This window comes from Zeus faber, assembly GCF_960531495.2.
Source record: "Zeus faber genome assembly, chromosome: 8".
Lineage (NCBI taxonomy): Eukaryota > Metazoa > Chordata > Actinopteri > Zeiformes > Zeidae > Zeus > Zeus faber.
The window spans coordinates 19,264,499-19,286,066 of NC_137195.1; the positions used below are offsets into that span (position 1 = coordinate 19,264,499).

The following is a 21,568-nucleotide window of genomic DNA, read 5'->3' on the forward strand; positions in this document are numbered from 1 at the left end:
TGACAGCTGTCACGCGGGCAATCCCCTTACGTTTTATTTAAAGTAGCGGTTCAAAACAACGCGAAGTATGAGGCTACATATTCCCTTCATTGCGTTTGTTATTTAAAAATATATTTCTAGGAACTACAGCGATCCAGAAAAACCAACTGAACCTGACAGAAAAGCTCCAACTTGTAAAGCAGTTTGACACCATAACTCAGTAACTCTGGTCAAGTCATTTCATGTGCCAGGAATACAAAAACAAAGGTTTTTATACTTTCTGATTTTGATTAGTCATTTATATTTTCTATATTATAATTGGTGTTTATTAATCACGTCGTTACACACGAGAGGACTAAGGTCAATAACAACCTCATACGAAATATTTTTTCGCAATATTCAATAAACGTCCAGAATGAGGTTTGTTTCATTCAAATGTTCCAAACTACATAGGAAGTCATTTTTAGTAATTCGGGAGTTTAATAAACAAGTTTATAACGGTAGGTTCGACTTGTTGAGTGCACTGCAAACTAAAGAAACAAACTATTTTAGAATTAAATAATTTTATTTCAAAAATGACAAGTAACGTTCAACTCCACCCAGTGGCCACAACTATTGCACTTGCACGTCCAATTCTTCTATCCAACCTCTGATTAAAAAAAACAAACAAACAGGTTAAAATACTACTCATTGGACGATTCAAATGAACCTCAAATCACTTCACCAGTTCTTCATTCTCCACGAGAACCTCAATCCCTGTCACTTCCATTGGACCGAACCTGAACACAAATCCCTTCCCCTGAGTCTCTGCTGTGGAACATGACGTCCAGGGGAAACCTCCCCCGCCGGCTCAGCCCTTCCAGTCCCAGGGGATGCACAGGTCTCCGTCCTGCATGACGGAGTAGAAGTGCGACACGCACACGTGCAGGCCCTGCATGGGCGAGCTCTGCTCCAGGAGCCGCCGGCTGCAGGCGATCATCTGGCTGGAGCTGACGCTGGGCTCCCTGGAGAGGCCGCGCAGGGATAGGCTCTGGAGACACTCCTGCACCGTGGTGTCCTCCTCCGCCTGCAGCCTGGGGTGGGGAGGGGGTGGGGGGCATCCGATCGTATAATAACTGCATATATTTTTGTTTCGAAATGTTTAAAAATTGCATATATTTGCACTTCTCTGCGAATAAAACAAAGCAGCGGTTTTGTAAAAGTCGTGGCGTTGGTGATGTATTTGCTCCTATAAGGTAGGTTAAGTGTGGAAAATGTGTCGATAAAAATAAAAAATTTGAAGGTTTGAAATATATCAGACTATCCACAGACACTCAGGATTTCACGGCACCTAATATACTGTACACACTGTACATGAAGGGTAAAATGTCCTTTCATCACCATCATGAATTATTCCATATTTCTCCGATTTCTTCCCTATATCATGGTGTCATTTATCGTGAGGGGTGGGAAGCGACGGCGCAAGACTCTTGGCTGGAACGTTCGCTCACTGGTGTTTGCGTTTGATGCGCTCCCTGGCCTCCACCGCGTGGCTCTGGAGGAAGACCTGCAGCCTTGCAGTGTCACAGTTTGCAGGGACGATGAAGTGACCCATCTCATGGAGCCGCGGGCTGGAGCGGTCACTGCAATTGTCAAGTATGAAAGAGAAAAAAATTGTGAATCTGATATTTGAACATTTTCCACAATTGGGAACGAAAATGCAATGCAACAAATACGTTTCCCACAGACCTATTATTTTTTCTTTTTGAAGTTTTCAGGATTGTTCCGTGTCCGGTTATTAAAAGGGGACCTATTATGCTCCTTTTCCTATTTCCTCGTCTAGGTCTTTGAGGACCCGAAAACATGTTTTTGAATTTTGTTGCAGAAAATAACCCTCTAACCATTCTAACATACCTCTATAACATCCTGTTCCGAAACGGGCTGTTTCTGTGTACAGCTTTAAATGTAAATGAGCAGCCAGGCCCCTAGTTCTGAGCCAATGGGGTTTGAGCTTTATTTCTGGGTCCTGTATTTATCTTTAAACTTTCGCTGGGTTTCGCCTTATCAGAAATGATTTCAATCTGTTTCTGCACAAATTTGAGGCGAGAAATAAGCAATCCATTTCACTGCATATATGTATGTATATGTCCGGGACAAATTATCTCTTGAACTTGAACAGTTGCTGAATCTTCACTCATATTAGATCTACAAGGCCTCACGTAGAAGTTTTCTCCGATTTTCGTTGCCGTGTTTCAAGCTTGACACCGCACCGGGACAACGCATGTTTCATGTAAACGTCGGAAAACAAAAAAATAAAAATAAAATAAATCTACAATAAAAACACTTTTTTTGTTTGGAGAAACACCCAGCTGATTGCGCACCGCAGCCTACAGCGTATCTGCAGCCTATCTTCATTTAAGAAAGAAACACACAGCACAACTATTTTGAAAATACTTTAATTTCCCTCGTCCGCAGTTTTGTCAGTCAGTTGATATTAATTTGTCTCTCTTTTAAAAGGTTTGTGCTGGTCTCCACAGCCAACACAGCACTTCCCATGCCTCGATGCTCGCGGGTCCGGTGGCACTCCAGCCGTGGGTGGGGCTACTCAGATGGAGGGCGGTTCGAATTAGAACGACGCCCTCGATGACGTGCATCAGGGCAGCAAAACTGAACGCCATGTTTTAGGACTTGACTCCCAGACATAAACAGCGCACAAAAAAAAAAAAAAGACTTGAGTTGTGTTTTTTTTCACAGTTTGTGTGTTAGTTGAGCCATCTGAGCGCAAATGTATGTATGTGCACCTTCACTGAACATGTGAGTTTTGAATAATGGATCCCCTTTGAACTGTCACTTCACCACATAACATGAAACGTGAGAATTTATATAAGCGTCTTGACAATCAAACTTAAAAGTTTGATGGGGAGTTGAAAAGAAAAAAATAATCCAGGATATAAATATGCCTCAGAGCAGGATATAAAAAAAGCTTTGTGCGCTCACTTTCAGCGAGGAGTTGGACTTCCCTCTTGAGAATGAATGACATGGTTTTTACGACAGTCTGAGCCACAAAATGGAAATATTGTTGAATTTTTCTTTAACTTATCCACCCTTGTCTCTGACGGGGCAATGATCTGAATAGGCAAACCGGCGATTTGCATAGTCGCATATTGTATTAAACGTTACTCCACATTAAATAAGTATAGTTTCCTGAGTTTAAAAAGTGGATGTAACAGAAAAAAATTTGCAGCGAATAAGTGTCACCGAGAATTTTTAGGCCGTTTGGCCGACTTCCTGAGAGACGCTTGATAGCCCGGCTGGAGTCAGGTTTCCCTGTCCAAGTTCTCGAAACACAGCAGCATGATATAGAAGATCATCCACCCTCCGTCCACAACCTACTTCTCCAGGGTGACGGCGAGGCCCTGGAGGCTGCGGGGGTGGAGGCGGAGGTGTCGAGCGATCAGACCCTTGTGGAAGGTGCTGAGGGTGGCGTAGTGCTCAGCGATGGGTTGGACGGGCCCCAGCCGGTCCACGGTGATGACCTGGGCGCCGCCCAAGAGGAGGCTGATCCTCTCCTTGAGCCACTCCGTCTGCTGCTGCAGGCTGCGGTAGCCGGGCAGCCGCTCGAAGAGCTGCAGGACAAATGACGACGAGACGGTGTCGAGACCGACGACGACTGGATGCACATTGGGGAGGAGGCACCAAGACACCATTACCTTTACCCACTGCTGATGGACGTCCGTCGTTCCAAGCATGACGTGTCCCGAGGCGTTCATTCCCGATTGGTCGGTGAAGACAATTGTGTGTCCTGAAAGAAGAGCATGACCGGGTATAAGTAACCGAGGGATAGTCTGTACATACACTCCCAAAACACGACAAGTCCAGAGTAGGACCGAGCACAGTGTCGCAGCTCCAGGCAGTGCCTGCCAGTCAGTCGTACCTCGCAGGTTGTGCAGGGCTTCGGGGTTCTGTTGAGAGAGGCGGCTGAGACTCTGGAGCTGAGCGCATCTGTGGGTGGCTCCCCAACTGCGTTGCCACCTACAGGACAGGAGTGGAGTGGGGGTCAAGGTTGAAGCTTTTCTCCAAACCCAAGCGGTACAAACATCGTCAAAGGTCATCGCAGTGGAGAGTACGACCTGCGAAGTCAATGTTTTTTTTTTTTTTTATATATAAAGAACGGGGTCTAGTCTCCATTGGAAGAATTTTAGAGTCTTCCATCTCTGGAAAACGGTAGCAATGAATAATCGTCACCTAATGTCGTCCAGGGCAAATTTCTGACAAAGTTCCCTCTTCAGCCTCTTGAGCTCTTCCCTCCGGGGGAGGCTGGCGCGGTGCTTCTTTGCAGCCTCCGGCTCATTGTTCCTCAGCCACAAGCTGGAGAGGAATGGAAACACTGTCAGTGCCTTACGAAACGAGAGCAATCAAAAGCACCGTGCAACTCTTTTATTTTTAACCGGAGTTCATCGGATTGTGCCTCTACACACTTGAGCGTGGGCTCCACTCTCTTGGCCTGCTGCAGCTCCTGCTCAGGATCCCTGAAGCCTGTGAAGCTGTAGTAGGTCTTGTCCCACTTGATGGGCCTGTAGAAGGCTACGCCGCCCTCTGGGGGTCTCTTTGCGGCATCTGCGCTGGCTTTCAGCCCCTTCATGTGCTCTACGGGCAGACTACACGACTTGAGGATGTTCAACACGGTGCTCAGGACGTCCTTGGAGCGCAGGGTGAATCTCACTGTACGGAACCCTGAGCAATGAGGGCAGCGCGTTAAAAACAAGACGTTGCTTTGTGAGTGAGATATCACAAACAGACGTTCCGCAGGTTGAAAACACTCGTGAAATTATACCAGCTGGGAGGATGTCTTGGTGCATTCCATTGTCATCTTTCGTTTCCCTGATGTAAAAGGTGAGCTCTGTTGGTTGAGCTGAGCGCGCTCCGGGTTTCTGAAGGTTTTCCAAATAACCATTCAGCCTCTTCAGTGAATTTTCATTAACCTCCTGCAAAAGGGGGTGCAGCGCGTTTTGTACTATTGAATTAAACGGTTAAATGCTTACTTTTGTCAACCAGCAAAGTTTCCGCTTACCCTCTCCCTTGGGTGTTGTCCAAAGAAGTCGGGGTGGACCGCAAAATAAAATGGTCTGAGTGCGTTGACAGCATCGGCCCCTGACAGAGCTCTCTGCTGTACGAAGTGTGTGACCACATGTCTGCTCTCCACTCTGAAAGGAACAGAAAGACAGGAACGTGGAGAGAGGGAGAGCAGGATGCTTACTTGTCATTATTAGCATTGCACGGAAGTAGACGATGAAAACAAGCCTTCCAGAAAGGACCCCTCCAGCTCACACCTCGTGGTACAGCGCAGGAGGCAGGAAACAGACATCATCAAATCCACATCAATTCACGGCATCATTTCTCCTGTCAAAAAGAACAACTATTTTCAGTCCCAGCATGGCAGCCCGGCCGGAAACAACTGATCGTACTATTTTGGAGACGCACGATCTCTGTATTTAGCAGTGGTTTGTCAGCAGCTTTGACATAGGCCACATTCACACGTGGCGTTACAGTGTTCAAGTTCAAGAGATTATTTGTCATTGCATATACATACGGTCATACATATATGCAGTGAAATGTCATCACACGTTATTACGCACAATAACCTCTAAAAATACTATAGTGTGCGTAATGCTGGGTTATCCGTGGGCACAAGTGGAGAGAGCCTCTGAATCCAGGTGTGAACACACCCCCAGACGCATTGAGATCGGGGATTCATACATATACATACACAAGCAGATATACTGCTCATTGCTCTTCTCTAGATGTACGGACACATCGCTCACAATTTGGTATTTTACAATCTAATGCGAGAGATTTGTTTAAATAAAACTTGAACTAAATAAGCAAATCATTATGAATAAATAAATACAAAAAATAATTGTAAAAGAGAACATCTGTAAAATAAAATATACTTAATTATTTCAAATAGGGAATATATAAAACAAGAATAATATAGGGAATACAACAAATATATACAAAATAAAAAAAATAAAAAATAGGAATATTCGTAGGAAAGTTGTATTTGCAGGAAAAAGAAAATACGATTACCCAAAGATTTGAATACAAATAAAACGCTACACGCCCACACGCTATTCCCACCAGCCCTGGCTTCTTGCACGCATCAATAATAATGACAAACAATAACAATAATAATAATAATAATAATAACAATAATAGGTGTTAATAGGTGGTTATTTACAGAGTGAGCGGGAGGGGAAACGCAGTTTGATGCCAGGCGTGAACGTCCTTCTAAATGTGGAGACAAGTTCCCCGAGTCCGAACAGGGGAGGGCCACGGGCTGGATCCATGTGGAACTGAACAATAACAAACCCTGGTCGCGGCTAGCTAGCTCCCCGGCGATGCCGAGTGACTCCACGGAGAACGCGTTTTGTCCCTGCTGGTCAAAATGTGGTGAAACGCGGCCGCCCCGCGTCAGGTGGAACTCCCCGTTTCCCCCCCGTACCTCCCCGTTTACCTCCGCGGCAGCGTGACCCACGGCCGGCGCCGTCGGAGTCCGTCTGCCCCTCGACGCGCACGTACGACTCCGGCCCGAAAGTGGTGCTGCGTTCCCCTATCCCCGGACACTCGGAAAATCCAACCTCCGCCCGGTAATTCGGACAGACCCAGGGTTTTACACCGAAGGAACCGACCCGACGTCACAGGGGCGCGCTGGCGGTCGCCGTGTGTTGCCTCTTCCATGTTTTTCCTTTTAGCATTACAACTTGAAATTGCGCCAAACTCCCACGCGAGAAAAAAATAAAAAATAAAATTGTGTAGAAACACAAATGCACTCCGGGCTTCCGTGTTTTCCTCCAACATTTCCACGTGAGGACCTGAACGACCAACTCCCATCGTAGCGGAACGCAGCAGCACGACTTCTGGCTCAAGCAAAGGCAATCGCACGACGACGCTTGTCCACGTCGAACCTCGCGGACATCTGGCGGAACGCACTACAACGACATGATGCAAAGTGATGTAAAGCCTTTAGCGCCATGACTCGCCTCTATTTGAACGCGGTCTACGTTAAAAACGCGAACAAGACGCACGTCCCCCGCCCCCCGCAGGGCAGGGAGCCCTTCCGTCTGCCAGCAAGTTCAAGGTTGGCGTAACCCGTCGGTGGAGAGTTGAGCCAGACCAAAGCAATCGTCAGGCCGTCGCTGCGCGTTGTCCTTGTGAACCGTACAGTTTGACGGTCAGGTTCGGACTCACGTCGGCAGGAATGTGTGACAGCGAAGAAGCCTCTTGGGGACGTTCTCCCCGAGTGCCATTCGGCGTTCACAATCACCCGCAAACGACGATCCCAAAAATGATTCCGCAAAATACTACAAACTGTTCACAAGCGACATATAACAGTTTCTACGGCACTCCATTAGGTCCACTAGATGGCACTGCATTGTTTGCTAAACAGCTCAGGTGGTCCAAAGCGGACTCCACGTGGTAGCCCTCTGCCATTGACAAAAAGCTGCAATACTTACTGCGGTAACGAGTCCAAACCATGATTTGAAAAATGAAAAATGTATATATAATCACCTTGCCTGCCCTCCTTGTCTTCTAAAGTAACCGGTGTTCATCACTGTTGTGGGCTGTCGCGCCTTAACAGATGGATTTACAGTAGGCGCGAGCTAGCCAGCTGTTCACCTCTTTATCCACTTTTTAGACGGTTTGTGAATTGTAGTTTTCAGGGTTCAGACGATGGAATATTGATTTGCCGGAGAACACGACCTTCTCACCTCACCTTGTTTGGAAAGGACCTGCACCAAGGGCCCGTTGTGCTATAAACGGGCCGTGACTGCACATGTGCCAGCGGCGGCGGCACCGTTTCAATCGTTTCCAGTATCTATCGCGCCATATCCTTTTTAGTTGATGTTCGTAGTGCACCAATTTATCCTACTGTTATTTTTCTTCCATTAGGTGCTCTTTGTCTGTGCATTTACTCATTATACACATTACATTTATTGCACGATTTTATCCATTTTTTGTTGTATTTTTTTTTTTTACAATCTCCAGTGCAATAATTGCCATTGGGATGAATAACGTTTTTTAACTTATGCTGACATTTATATTTCACCTGGGCCTAGTTTACTACCAGTACTACACAATTGGACTATACCCAACTTCTGCCAAATTCGGTGTCATTCTGCAGTAGGGGCTGGCCTACTCTTAATCATTGCTCCATGTTCATAATAGAGCACTAAAAATGTATTTAATACCACTTATTGAAAGTACTACTGGACCTTAATGTTACCACCGGCTGGCATCAGCTGTAGGTTCTCCAGTCTTCGGCCTTCACAGTTCACAGCAATGAAATGGGAATTTATCACCATAAGAGCTGGAAGTATTGATCCAGCCCAAACTAGATCCAACTAAGGTTTCTAAGTTTATTCATTTTACATTCATGGCTGATTTTACATTATTGTATAAACATTCTACTGAACAAGTCTGTTGTTTCATTTATTTGTGTACTTGTTTTTATTCTTATTTTAGTTATTATTTCTTACATTTTATTTTTATTTATAATATAAATAGAAAGAAAAATGCCAAACAAAATGCCAGGAATGCCTGGCAATTTGTTCACAACAATGCACCTCGTTCTTTATTATACTCAATAGAGTTTAAAAATATGTTGCTTGTTAATAGTTTGTAGCATAGGCTACAGTCATTTGGATCGTCATTAAGGTGATTGTGAACGCTGAATGGCATACAGGAAGAATGTCCAAAAGAGGCTTCTCTGCTGTCACATAATCCCCTGAATGTGAGAGTCCTGTACAGTTCACAAAGACAACACAGAGCCACAGCCTGATGATGGCACCACCTTTCATGGATGCATTGCTACAGAAAAATGCCATAAAAAGTGTGTTTTTGACAAGTAAAACACACACTTTTAAAGGTGTTTTCAACGCCTAAAACAGCACAAAAACACGCTTATGTAGATTACGTTAAAATTGAGGCAAATCACGGCACTAAGGCCGTCCATACAAAATAACCCAACCAAATGTAAAACAAATTGCCTTACAGCAGTTCAGTACAGTTCATCTGTTGCCTTTGCAAAAAGATGCATATGATTGTTCAATTTATCACCTCTGTCATAATGACATTTGATTGAGAGCTTGAAATTATTGATATATTACTGCTTTTATAAAAAAAATTGTTTGCCTATTGTCTATCTATCTAGTATTTTGAATGGTTTATTGACTTATTAATATTAATGAGTTTGGGGACTAGTTTACATTGCATGTGCTGATTGCACATTAAAGAAAGCTCTTGCTATGAGGACTGATCCTAGGATCGTCCTAGGATCTGGATGGTGTGGTCTGGTAGACTCTGGTGGGAAGCAGATGAAGTGCTGATGCGACGAGAGTGGCTGGAACAGTTTGGGTGAGATGACAGACTCGATTAGAACATCTGAGTACCTCGTAACCACGGTGTAGTGGGTCGGCGATGAGCGGCGAGTGTTGGAAGGAAGTTGAGGCCCTGCCGTCGGAGCCCTTGGAGGAGCATGGGGATGTGGACATGGGTGAGTTTCAATACTGTCAGTATTCAGTATCGTTTCTTTCATCCCATTGTTAGGTCATAGAGCTGCTAGTGCAGCTCCAGCTCCATGACTGGGAGGAGACCAGTCTGTGTCAGGAAGGAGACCAGGCTCTGTGACTGGCAGGAGACCAAGCTCATTGAAGAGGTAAAGATTGTGGTGATTCCGTGACTGCACTGCTCCTGCACTCGAAAGCAAGGCGTACGGCAAAGTAATAGCTTCCTCTCCAAAGGACCCCAGAAAACACAGAAAGTCTGAATGGAGAGGCAGAATTTCAAAGGTATTGTGAGGCGCAGCGTTGAAATGGATGTCCTCGTGAGGCTGATCGGGTGAAATGCCAAACAAATCTTCGTCCGAAGAAGAGTTGAGCTTCGGGAATGCTTCCAATGCTGGGAACTCAGGGAGGTGGTGAGGTGACTGTAGTGTGGAGCTAAGACGACCCAATGTGATGCCTGGGTGGTGCTGGAGAGTGGTGGCCAGTGCTGGTACTTTGATGGGTGTCTTGTGTAACTTAAATGTTTCAAATGTTTCTAAACTTTAAGTGACATGCCAAAAAGAGAGGTGTCACAACTTGTGCCATGGCCAGCACACCCTGGTGATGAAGTCCATCATTGCTGCGGACCCACACAAACCACCACCTCTAGCATCCCCCATCCACTGTATCTACACACTACAACTAAACAAAAAACAATACCCCTCACCAAAATAAATTCAGAACATAAAGATAGAAAAAAGTTTTAAAGTTACTCACTCCAGACATCGTGACACACTCGTTCACGCCACCATCCACTTGAGAGAGAGAGAGAGATCTCTAATATATTTTGCTCTACCAAGTTCCGAGCCACTGCACCCAAAAGGCGGCAGCCTGCGGAGCTGTCCATGATCCTGTGAGGTGCGATGCCATCTGTGGTTCAATGGAAATTATGCCCACCTTACCTTCCCCATAACATGTTTTTGTTGTTAACTTGTTTTTTTGATATCTTTTGAGTTTAATAGGTTTATAGAACAGTTTTTGTCAAAGTTTGTGATGCCTTTTTTGTACAATAAATTATTCTAAGCTAACATGTTACTTTGGAGTGCATTTTGAAAACCACCACAGACTGCTACCTGTTAAAGGCATTGCTATAGGATGCGGCGACAGTAATAATTATAATAATGATGATGTTTGGTGAATTAGACGCTTGCTTTTTGTGTTATTTGCACTGGTTTAGCGGCCGCAAAAGTCGCATAATCCTTTTGTGAATTCACCCCACAGTGTTTTTAGTGATGTTTGCATGTAGAATACATCCTTTTGGGGTACTATAAATTACACTATTTGGTGACAGGTATACAGAAAATGCTAAATATTGATTGGTTGCAGGCATGGTTGGTGGTGCAACATAATGTGATAGGCCCTGGTGCAAATATGTTTGGACCCTGTCCTCCACACGCACCATCCAGGCTCTAGCCATTCTGCTGTCTATGCAATCTATTGAAGGTGGGGGCGGGGTTCCCCCTGATTTTTATTTGAGGAACGGGGGCAAGTGGACACAAAGTGCAGCACAGTTCCCGGCCACCGATCGCTGGTGCGCCAGTCGAGGGTACCCCATCCCTGGCGCGCCGATGGGATGGGCCCCAAACAGCCACTGGGCCCGGTGCAGCTGTACCGGTTGCATCTTGGACAGGTACGCCACTGGGTGTGGTCTCCTCTCCCGAACCTCAGTTAATTCTGACTCCATAAAAAATTTGCCTGTGCTGTCACAGGCTGGGCATACCCCAAAGGGAATTTGTATGCCATTACATCCAAGACAAGAGAGTTCAAATTCTCAACCTGCAAAGCAAAACTTCAATCATCAAGAACAATAACTCCCTCCTGTGAAATGACAAGAGTATAGAATTTCTGTTATACATTAATAGTTGCCACCAATCCCTCTCTTCAGAGGATGATCTTACCATGTTTTGATCAGATGACAGATGACAACTTGTATTTAACAAAAAGTAATTAAATCAACAAAGGGGGGCATTGGCTCAGGCGGTGGAGTAGGTCATCTAGTAATTGGAAGATTGCTGGTTCGATCCCTGGCTTCTTCTTGTAGTATGCTGTAGTGTGCTTAAGGAAGACGCTTGATCCCTAACTGCTCCCCAGGCACTGCGACCCCTGAAATGGGTCAAATGCAGATGACTAATTCCCCCCTGAGGAATTAATAAAGTATACAAAAAAAATAATAATTGGGAGCAACCATTACGGCATGTGGCCTCTTCCTGTGACAATTACAGCAATAAAGGAGAAGGAAGAAAGACATAATCAGGAGGGTGTTCAAGGGAGTGGGTGAGATGTATCCACCTGCAGGTTTCGCAGCAACCCACATGCCCCGCAGCTGCTTAGACATCCCACGACTGCGAGAACATTCATGGCACCGCATCCACAGAAAAGCCCCAAAAGCTCAGCGAAGCCAAGAACCCACAGAGTACCACCCACGCACGCCCACATGAAAGGGGAAATCAGTGCAACTATGTCACATCCAATAACCATCCATACTGATTTGTATTTCAGACATTGTATTTTCAAAGGCAGTCAAAAGTCTAAAAAGTGTAAGATAGGATAGAATGACATACACAGACACCCTTGTCAAATAACCAAATACCTGTTGCCATCTTGTTTTAATTATTACCGTGATACAATCTGTGATTTGGTTTTATTGTCAAAACATTGTAAAGACAAACATGTTCTTAGATAACACTTCAGGGATTAGGGATACGCAAGAGTGTTGATGATTATTACTAATGGGAAAACAAGACAACAAAACAATGCTAAATAATACGATTTCAGCCTCCTATCACAGAAGGCCTCTCAGTTGAGGGATGGCGGTCATGAAGTAGCCAGAGAGAGGAGCAGGCTGGTAGGGGTTGAGGACCGGGTTGGGCATGGCACGGACAGTGGCCATCCTCTGCATGTACTGGTTGGCGATATGCGCCTGGCTCTCCTCCTTGCACTTGGTGAGGGCCACATACAGTGTCTTAGTAGCAACGATTCGTCCGTTCATCTCCATCACAGCCTTGGCGGCTTCCTCCGGGGAGGAGAAGCAGACGAAGCCAAAGCCTTTGCTGCGACCGCCTTCCATCATTACCTGCAGGAGAAGATGACATTCTGTTTTCAAAAATCATTCAAAGCGCCCCAATCAAAGTGTTAAGTAGCGATATACTCTTTTAAGCCGTACCTTGGCACTTGTAATTGTTCCAAAGGGAGAGAATTCTTTGCGGAGGCACTCATCGTCCACGCCATCGTCAAGATTTTTTACATACAGATTGACACCCTGGTACATTGAAAAAGGGTAGTCTTTTTTTGTTAGTTCTTAATGAATCATAGGTAGTTGACAGCACAGAAGGAGCTTGGGAAGGTTTTTGAGGCGTTACCAACCTGATATCTCGTCATGCGGTCTAGCTTCATTTGCTGAAACTTGCGTTGGAGTTCATTCTGGCGTTCCCCCTTCTTCTGTGCACGTCCCACATACACCTGTCTTCCATTCAGCTCTTTACCGTTCATGTTGTTTACAGCCTACAAAACACAATGGGAAGCTGATTCAAACAAATACAGTAAAAAAAAAAAGCATGAAGATAGTCACAGTAACAGGCTGTGTGTAACAACCTTGACAGTGTCTAATGCACCCAATATATTCTACTATGGTGGCCACTACTGTTACAAAAGTGTTAAAAAATCTGTCCCCTTTACAATCAAATGGTCTCACCTACCATCCAACAGTGGTGCAATTAAGACAGTCAGTATGAAACTGATTTTGGGCTACAAAATTCACCTCAAAGTTACAGCCATTTTATATTTTTCTCTATTGGCATTAGGGCATTACAGCCAGCTTAACATTTTCCTTGAATTGCATTAGCTCTAGGAACTCTGGATGATGTCTAATCTTTTGGGTGGAAATATTTTGCATTACCTAGTAGCGCTGTCCTGGCATAACTCCAACCAAGTGCTGTGCAAGGCAACCACTATAGCTTACAGATACGACTCAACTGCACCGACATTCTGTCATAAGCAACCAAAACATGGCAGGCAGGATTCCTTTAAAATAGCTAATTGTCATTTGAGACAGGAAGTGGTACCAACCTTCTGTGCATCCTCATGTCTCTCAAAGCTCACAAAGCCAAAACCCTTGGATCTGCCACTGTCATCAGTCATGACACGTATACTCAAGACAGGTCCTACAATAAAAAAAGGAAAATCCTACTGATGCCTTTCAAAAAGGTGCAGCATAAGAGGGTGAAACCCTCTGGCATAAATCGTGTGAACTGTTGTTGAGAAAAATTGGATCATTGTTTAAAAGTGTTTTGGGTCGCATAGCGACCTGACGATTATGTACGAACTGTGACAGCTTGAGAAGAGTCTCACAATCAAAACTCTCAAAACATATGTTTATTGGCATATTGGAAATGGAGCTGCAGCGCTTTGAGGGGATGGTAGCTCAGGAGGTAGAGCTGGTCTTCTAGTAATCGAAACGTTGCTGGTTCGATCCTAGGCTCCTCCTGCTAGCATGCTGTAGTGTCCTTGAGCAAGACACTTAACCCCTAATTGCTCCTGATGGCTGTGTCCGTCGGTGTTTGAATAATTGTAAGTCGCTTTGGATAAAAGCGTCTGCTAAATGCAATGTAATTGTAATTGTAATTGATTAGGCTTGGGCGATTGTGCTAAATTCCAATCGTTTTTTTGGAACAGTACGGAGCGGGACAGTCCCATAACTCAGTTGTGTTTAAAAGATTTGTTTCATACATGTAGGTAACAAACTAAAATAAAGTTGAGTGTGTCTGAGCACCTACCCCATGGACCCCTTCTTATCAGGCACTTTTTTTTTTAAGTGTTAATGTGTATCGTGATTGCGGATTGTCTGGGCAAGATATATTCATGACTAACACCTCATGAACCTCGCATCTCGGCACACATGTGATGTGTGCACAGCGGCTCCACTGTGTTGCTCTGTTTGCCCAGAGCGGCAAAATGCCTAGAATCGGAGCTGAGGGTCCATGTACCTTTCCTTTTTCTTTCAGCACCCGCCCCTCAAAGTCTCTATACTGAGTCGATAGACGATTTAATCGGTAATTTGCCCAAGTTTTGCGCCGGTACAGATACCTTAACTTATGCCACTCTCTGTTAGACAGCACATTTAGCAGTGGATGGATGTAACTGTACAGGCAGTGCTAAATAAGCCTTAAATTGCTGTGAAGGTAGATTTCGAAAATCCCATTGTTGCAAATAACTTAAATAACCCACTGGCTTTATTTAGTAGAAAATATTGTAAACATATTTTAATTGCCCTTAATTTCATATACTGTATAACATAAAAATAATAAAAAGTACTTATGTGGTTGTTGCTTCATGAAATACAACAGTATTTAATAATTTGCTGGGATGTACCGCGTATTAGTCCATAGCAAGCAAGACACCTCTTGTTAAGCCTCAAGGATTTTTACTGTTCCAAGTCCCCAAAATATACGAGAAAGGAAAATGCACTTTAATTTTGCTGTTTGGTTCTTTACTTTGAAGTGATCGTATCCTCACCATATTTTCCAAACATCTCTCTTAGCTTTTCGTCATCCATGTCCTCCCCAAAATTCTTGATGTAAACGTTGGTGAACTTTCTGGCACAGGCTCCCAGCTCAGCCTCTCTTTCTTTCCGTGACTTGAAGGGTCCAACAAATCTGTTGTGTTGACCACAATTGAAAACTAAAAGAGACATTGATGCAACATGGTGTTTGACCTTGATTCTAATCAAGGCCTAATCAAGGTCAGACCCATTAACATTAGCCATTTGTACACATTAACTGTCTTCTGAATTACCACAATTACACCTAAAAATACTGAAGCAAGTCGTCTCTAATTAAAGTCCCCACACTATAAACTGCGTGGGATTGTGACCCAGTTCTCTTGACTTTCTGCCAAATCTTTTTGTTAGGTCTAAAACCAATTGAATCAAAACCAAGAAAACACTTTTGAACAAAATGGAGGTTGAGTAAGTCCACAAGAGGCAATTACATGTGATGCAACAACTCGGTCTCCATAGATCTACTTACACTTTTCTGTCATTGAGTAACATGCCGTTCATCTTCTCAATGGCCCGCTCGGCCGTCTCGTGGGTCTCAAAGTGTATGAAGCCGTAACCTTTTGAGCCATTTTCATCACAAACCACCTTGGAAAAAGCGATATTGGAGCACATGACCAGCAATCGCAAAAAACGTAATGCAAATTAAAATCCTGTTTAAGAAAATTGTTCTGTGTCACAGCAATATTAAGTCATGGAGAGTCAGGGTTTGAGTTGTGGGCGGCCTGCCCCGACACGCTAGTTCAAGGGGATCAGCTCTCCGTCTACCTTGCAGGACAGGATGTTTCCAAAGGCAGAGAAGGTATCGTAGAGGGCCTTGTTGTCTATGGACTTGTCCAGGTTTTTAATGAAGATGTTGCCCACGCCACTGTTCCTCAGCGATGGGTCACGCTGGGACCACATGATGCGTATTGGTCTGCCTATGATCACGTCAAAGTTCATGGTGTCCAGGGCACGCTCCGCTGTGGGGAAAAAAAAATGTAAATAGTCATACAGCAACATCCAATAATGTGCTTGAATCAATCCTAGAATTTGGCACCTTTTTGCAAGAGACATACTATCATCCAGTGGTGGGCTGTCAGGGCAAGCAAGGCCTCCTCTGCTGGCCTAAACACTATCAGAATCACTGACTTGCATTTTAATATATTTATTTTCATGAATATGTATTAAATTATTCCCAAAATGTCTATTCTGTTCATTTAATTATTCTCAAATGTTCATTATCTTTATTTCATAGCTTTTCTCTTGTTTGCGCTGCTTCCAGTAGTGTATGTTTATGTTAGAGCTTTTATCCAATCATATTTCAGCCATCATGTGTTGCCATGTGAAAGAAATCTGCCTTGAGGCCTTCAGAACCAACAGTGCGGGCGCTTGTAACTCAAAATCAATGGCAACGAAGCTTAATTTAACCAATAGGATTTCGAGTTGGCGACACCAGAGCCATCTAGCAGGCGTTCAATAAAGACGGCAAACAAGTGCCCGTCCTTTGATTGGATGGGCAGAGAGTGTAGGAACTAGCTAAACCGCATTCGTAGCGACCTTCACAAGCTAAAATATTTCCGTTATTTAATAGTTTTTTCAACCCACAATGGCTGAAGGAGGAGAAGAAATTAATTCGGTCGCAGATATAATTTTAACGCCATTTTCAAGACGGGCTTTTCAAGAAAAGCTGGACATGGTAAGAAAAGGTCGGCCAACGCCGCAGCTAGCACGCCTGTCCCAGCAGGGGAAAGGGTTTGTCCGCCACTTTCAAATCACAAACTACAAGCGGTACCCTTGTATTACAGCCTCATAGGAACACTGCAAATTGTATTGCTGGGAATGTCTGTTATTTGCAACGGATCGACTTGGTGTTTGGAGCCACATGGGGTTTGCAAACTTGAGTTGTCCGACCCAGGCAGCAACGAGACACCAAAGCACGGCCGGACACTTACAAGCGAAGGTGCTTTTGAAAACGTTCGGGGGAAACCCGAGTGGACCAGCAGCTCAACGAACAGCTGCGCCGGGAAACGGAACTCCACAACGAAAAGGTGAAGAAAAATAGGGAAATATTGAAAGGACCGATCGATTGTGTCATATTTTTGTGTAAACAAGAACTTTCATTTCGGGACATGATGAAAGCGCTGGATCCACAAATAGAGGCGACTATTTGGAGCTTCTGTCTTTTCTTGCTGAGAACAACAGCGACTTACATTATCACCTGTCCACTAACAAAGTGTTTTGTGGGACGTCAGGCAAAATACAAAAGGACCTGATGTCTGCTACTGCTGAAGTGATGGGAGAAGAGATAAAAAGGGAGATTAATAAAGCACCTTAGTCGCTGTTATGGTGGACGAGACGACAGAGGTGAGTAATGCAGCGCAGCTCGCACTGGTCCTGCGTTATGTGACGGACACAGGCGTCAAGGAGCGCTTTATAACATTTGAAGATGTTGCTAGTGGCAAGCGAGCCGATGACATTGCTGCTCTTATTGTCCGTTTCTTGGAGGAAAATTAATGTCTGGATAAAGTTGTGGCGCAGTGTTACGATGGCGCACCCGTCATGACATCTGGACTAAATGGAGTTCAGGCTAAAGTTAAGGAGAGGGCACCTATGGCCTTATTTATGCACTGCTATGCACATAAACTAAATTTAGTTCTGACTCCAGGGGCCTGAAAGCTTTATTTTTGTCATTTTGTCATCATATCAGGTTAATATTGATCCTTCTGCAATGCTATGTATGTGGCGCAGCTCTGACTGCAGTGAAAGGAAACCTGTTGAATTGTGTTTATTTGTTTTCTTACTTTAATAATGTCGTTCACTCTTGCTATATAAAATACCTGTCTGTGATGCAACTACTGCGTTTCTGTATAATATTGATGGTGTCTGTAAGCATGGTGTCATAATGATGGTATTAAGGCCTAGGCCACTGAAGGCTTAGGTGTAAAATTCACAGCCCGCCACTGCTATCTTCCATTCCGAAATGGGACATAAACTAAACATGCCAGTAACACATTAGACTTTACATTAGAATTTTGCAGACGCTTTTGTCCAAAGCGAATAATAACTTATTCATTCAATGGAGGCAGCCATACACAGCTCATCAGGAGCAGTTAGGGTTGAGTGTCTTGTTCAAGCACAATTCAGCATGCTACCAGGAGGACCCCAGAATCAAACCAGCAATCTTCCCGCTCTACCTTCTGAGCCACTGCTTCACACACTTATAATGTACTTATAACGCCTCAAATCATCGAAACACCTAGTAGAGACTCCATCATCCAAAGAACTTGCAAACAATTCACATTTGCCTAATCTGATATAAATGCCTTGATTATCACTATTATGCTTGAGTAATTTAATTGACTAAGATCCTGATGTGCAGAGAACTAGATCAGTAACAGTAGAAAAATCCTTTTTGTTCATCTTTTTGAGTATTTGTATTTAAGTTTTCCAATATATATAAAAAACGCAACTCTGGAAACATGGCCGTTCATAGTTATTACTGGGAAAGCAAATACTATACAGTATACCATAAATTGAGCCAGGCAAAAATAATAAAATGTAAGGCTCCTATCACAAAAGGTATTTAAGTTTTCCAATATATATATAAAAAAACGCAACTCTGGAAACATGGCCGTAGGCACAGCCCAAATGCATCTGAATGTCTGAATGGTTTATATTAAATTCATTGTGATACGCGCAAATATTAAATTACAAAATCCAATCTATTCCATCAGTTAAAAAACATTAAAATACAACTGGCATAAAATATGTTTGGGCATAACATTTGTAGTTCACTTATTAATAAGCTCCTTTATATGTGCACATGTTTAATGGCGACCACCATTTTTCCAAAGAGTAGCATTTGATACTTAATGATTTCATATGAATACTTTCAGTGTATAAAGGTCTATTGCACCAGCGGTGGTGCAATAGAGCAGGTGGCCGCCAATGAGAGCCCAAGAACAACAATACAATTGGTTGAGAGTTGCTGTTAAAAGTCAAGAAGGGACAGCACCCTGGCTACAGACCCCGTACAGTAGTGTTCTTTTTGTCAGGTTGTCAGATTTTTTCCAGAAGAAAAGCCTACCATCGGCAGGCTGCTGGAAGTTGACATAGGCATAACCGAGGGAGCGACGGGTTATTCTGTCTCTGCAGAGTCGGATGGAGAGTATCGGCCCCACCTGGCTGAACATCTCATACAGCATGGCCTCAGTGACATCGTGATGCAGGTCCCCCACATACAGGGAGGCCATGGGGTAACTAGGTGCAATAGGATTCATGGCTGACTGGTTTCAGGCAAAAAAAAAAAAAAAGGATACAAATGGCAAGTTAATGGTGCAGAGAAGGCAGTAGGCAGTTTGTTTCAAATAAACGGCCATTTTCCCTTCCCTAGGCTTTGCTCATAGTTCTAATATTGGAACTAGGCAATTCCTTGTGAGATTTTGAATGTAACTGCTTGGCCCCATGCATTTGCGTACGTACGCGAGTGTGTACGTGACTTCCTCTTTGGTGTAAACAGACGGCAGCTTCCTCATCTTGTGTTAACGGCGGCTTCTCCACTCAGCTTTATAGGGGGAGAATTGTGACATCACAAGGTCATAACATGATATCCACCCCCCCCCCCTCCAGATGCCAAAGCTAGAGGGGGCAGGGCAAAGTGAGGAAATCCCTAATGTTTCCATGACAACTGGATTGCTCCGCTACACTCCACTTTCCGATAGGAAACCAAAATGCGCTTTCTTAAACAACTGGCGGATTTCAAACTTGGCCCTGTGTGTTTACGTGAGTGTGCATGTATCCATGTGTATGTATATCAAATCAGTTAAATTACTAAATAAACCACAGATCTGTATTTCATCTTAAATATTCCAATAAACAGAAATAAACAAGGCGCGGATATTGGTCGAGACTTTATTACAGCCATTAGTTTACAATACAAATTACCATTTAAAATGCTCTTGATATTCTGAACACTGACATGGTAAAATGACATAAAACATAAAACGCATTCCAATGTATTATCTCAATTTTCCTTATATTTTTTTTATTTTTTAAGCAAACTTTAGATTTTTTTTATGATCAAGGCCCAGTCAAACCATTCATTGACGAGGCAAAGTCAATTGTGTTCATCTCTTTTTGAAGAAATAATTTATCATTTTGCGATGTTTTCAGAGTTTCTCAATGTTTTTTTTTTTTTTTCAAAGATTTTCCCATCTTTTTCATGAATGGATGGATGAAGCAGGTTTCAAAATGCATGATCTGTAAAACAAAAAGAAATAGGTAAATATTCAAAGTGAGGATTATGAAACAGCTTCTGAATAGTATTTTATCCGTGCATCTTTCAACAGTTCAAATACCATGTAATCATTTTAGTACGTAAATATTCAAAGTGAGGATTATGAAACAGCTTCTGAATAGTATTTTATCCGTGCATCTTTCAACAGTTCAAATACCATGTAATCATTTTAGTACCAAAAGTCATAATTGTCCCACCTTTTAAACGCCAGAAAGTCCAGCAGGAGTGGTAGACTTTTGTGCAGCCTCCGTCGCCTGGTGGGCCTGAAGCACAGCAATGGACTCATCCACCTTGAACGACAACAAAAGTTAACATAGCATTCATACTGACAACAGAAGGAAACCTGCATGCCACCCAACAAAGCCATTATTAATCCACTGCCAATCCACCAATCCAAAGCGCCATGTAAAACAAGGCTATAAAATCCTTTCACTTTCTTCCAGTAGTGGTAGAGTTCTTGCATTTTCAAAAATGTAAAAAAATGCTGCATTTATACATTTATCTCTTGTGTACTTCTATCATTATATATTGTTTTGGTATAAAATAATGAAACTCATCCTTTGAACAAGTGATTAAAAAAGCTTAATGTTAAGCCCTGCAGGTTTGGGTAAAAACCTGTTTGTATAAAATACTCAGATTACACAGGATAAGTGCTCCAATATATCTTTTTTTGTTAACTGACCATGGAGCGCAGGAACTTTGGAGACTCCAACATGTAGAGCAGATCAGAGTTGTCGATTTCCAGAAGCATGCCAGTGATCTTGCCTGCCAAGTTTGGGTGCATGTTCTGGATGAGGGGGAACAGACGTTCACCTGCAGGGGGGGAGATGCATCGAGGACCCGCCAGGTCACAGTAAAGATCACACACTCAAAAGGGCAAATCTAACAGTGGACAACATAAAATAAACTTGTTTTCCTCTGTTTGTAGCAGCAAATTAATATTCATCTACATGAAATTCACAATACTATTGTGAATTTCATGTATATGGATGTACATTTGCTGCTTAGAACAACTAATGCAGAACTCACCCAGCATCCGCTTCTGTTCCTGAGGGGAGGCTGTGACCTGCATGGAGGCAGTCAGGGGCTCCTGTCCTTGGACATGCACAGCAGGGGCTCCTGTCCTTGGACATGCACATACATGCACAGCAGACTGAAGAAGGGAAACACACACACTAA

General features: G+C 43.5%; 3 protein-coding genes across 5 annotated transcripts in view; all 3 read right to left on the reverse strand.

The window, feature by feature from the left end:
- Positions 1–533: 533 nt before the first annotated feature.
- tcaim (T cell activation inhibitor, mitochondrial) lies at positions 534–7,339 on the reverse strand. Of its 3 annotated transcripts, none has more exons than XM_080005435.1 (11): positions 7,207–7,339; positions 5,289–5,358; positions 5,030–5,162; positions 4,793–4,943; positions 4,437–4,692; positions 4,204–4,326; positions 3,893–3,990; positions 3,669–3,760; positions 3,352–3,584; positions 1,470–1,601; positions 534–1,052 (listed from the first exon to the last, which is right to left on the reverse strand). In XM_080005435.1, exons 2-11 carry the CDS (start codon positions 5,324–5,326, stop codon positions 830–832), a joined length of 1,479 nt encoding a protein of 492 aa, XP_079861561.1. In that variant the 5' UTR covers positions 5,327–5,358; positions 7,207–7,339; the 3' UTR covers positions 534–829. The 3 variants fall into 3 exon arrangements, with proteins under 3 accessions (XP_079861561.1, XP_079861559.1, XP_079861560.1); XM_080005433.1 differs by lacking the exon at positions 7,207–7,339 and adding an exon at positions 6,473–6,564; XM_080005434.1 differs by lacking the exon at positions 7,207–7,339 and adding an exon at positions 6,197–6,465.
- Positions 7,340–12,342: 5,003 nt separating this feature from the next.
- LOC307233479 (polyadenylate-binding protein 1A-like) lies at positions 12,343–19,373 on the reverse strand (the record flags this gene model as incomplete). Its single annotated transcript, XM_080004815.1, has 8 exons — positions 12,343–12,633; positions 12,724–12,819; positions 12,924–13,061; positions 13,626–13,720; positions 15,072–15,211; positions 15,584–15,699; positions 15,880–16,073; positions 19,181–19,373. The coding sequence occupies 8 exons, from the start codon at positions 19,371–19,373 to the stop codon at positions 12,343–12,345; spliced, it is 1,263 nt and encodes a 420-aa protein (XP_079860941.1).
- A 1,216-nt stretch (positions 19,374–20,589) lies between these two features.
- LOC307233480 (polyadenylate-binding protein 1A-like) overlaps positions 20,590–21,568 on the reverse strand; it is a gene marked incomplete at both ends in the record, with an annotated part of 33,863 nt that continues 32,884 nt past the window's right edge. The window contains 2 exons of the mRNA XM_080004816.1: positions 20,590–20,679; positions 21,072–21,202. Of these exons, the coding sequence (XP_079860942.1) occupies positions 20,590–20,679; positions 21,072–21,202 (221 nt within the window). The remainder of the gene's footprint in view (positions 20,680–21,071; positions 21,203–21,568) is intronic.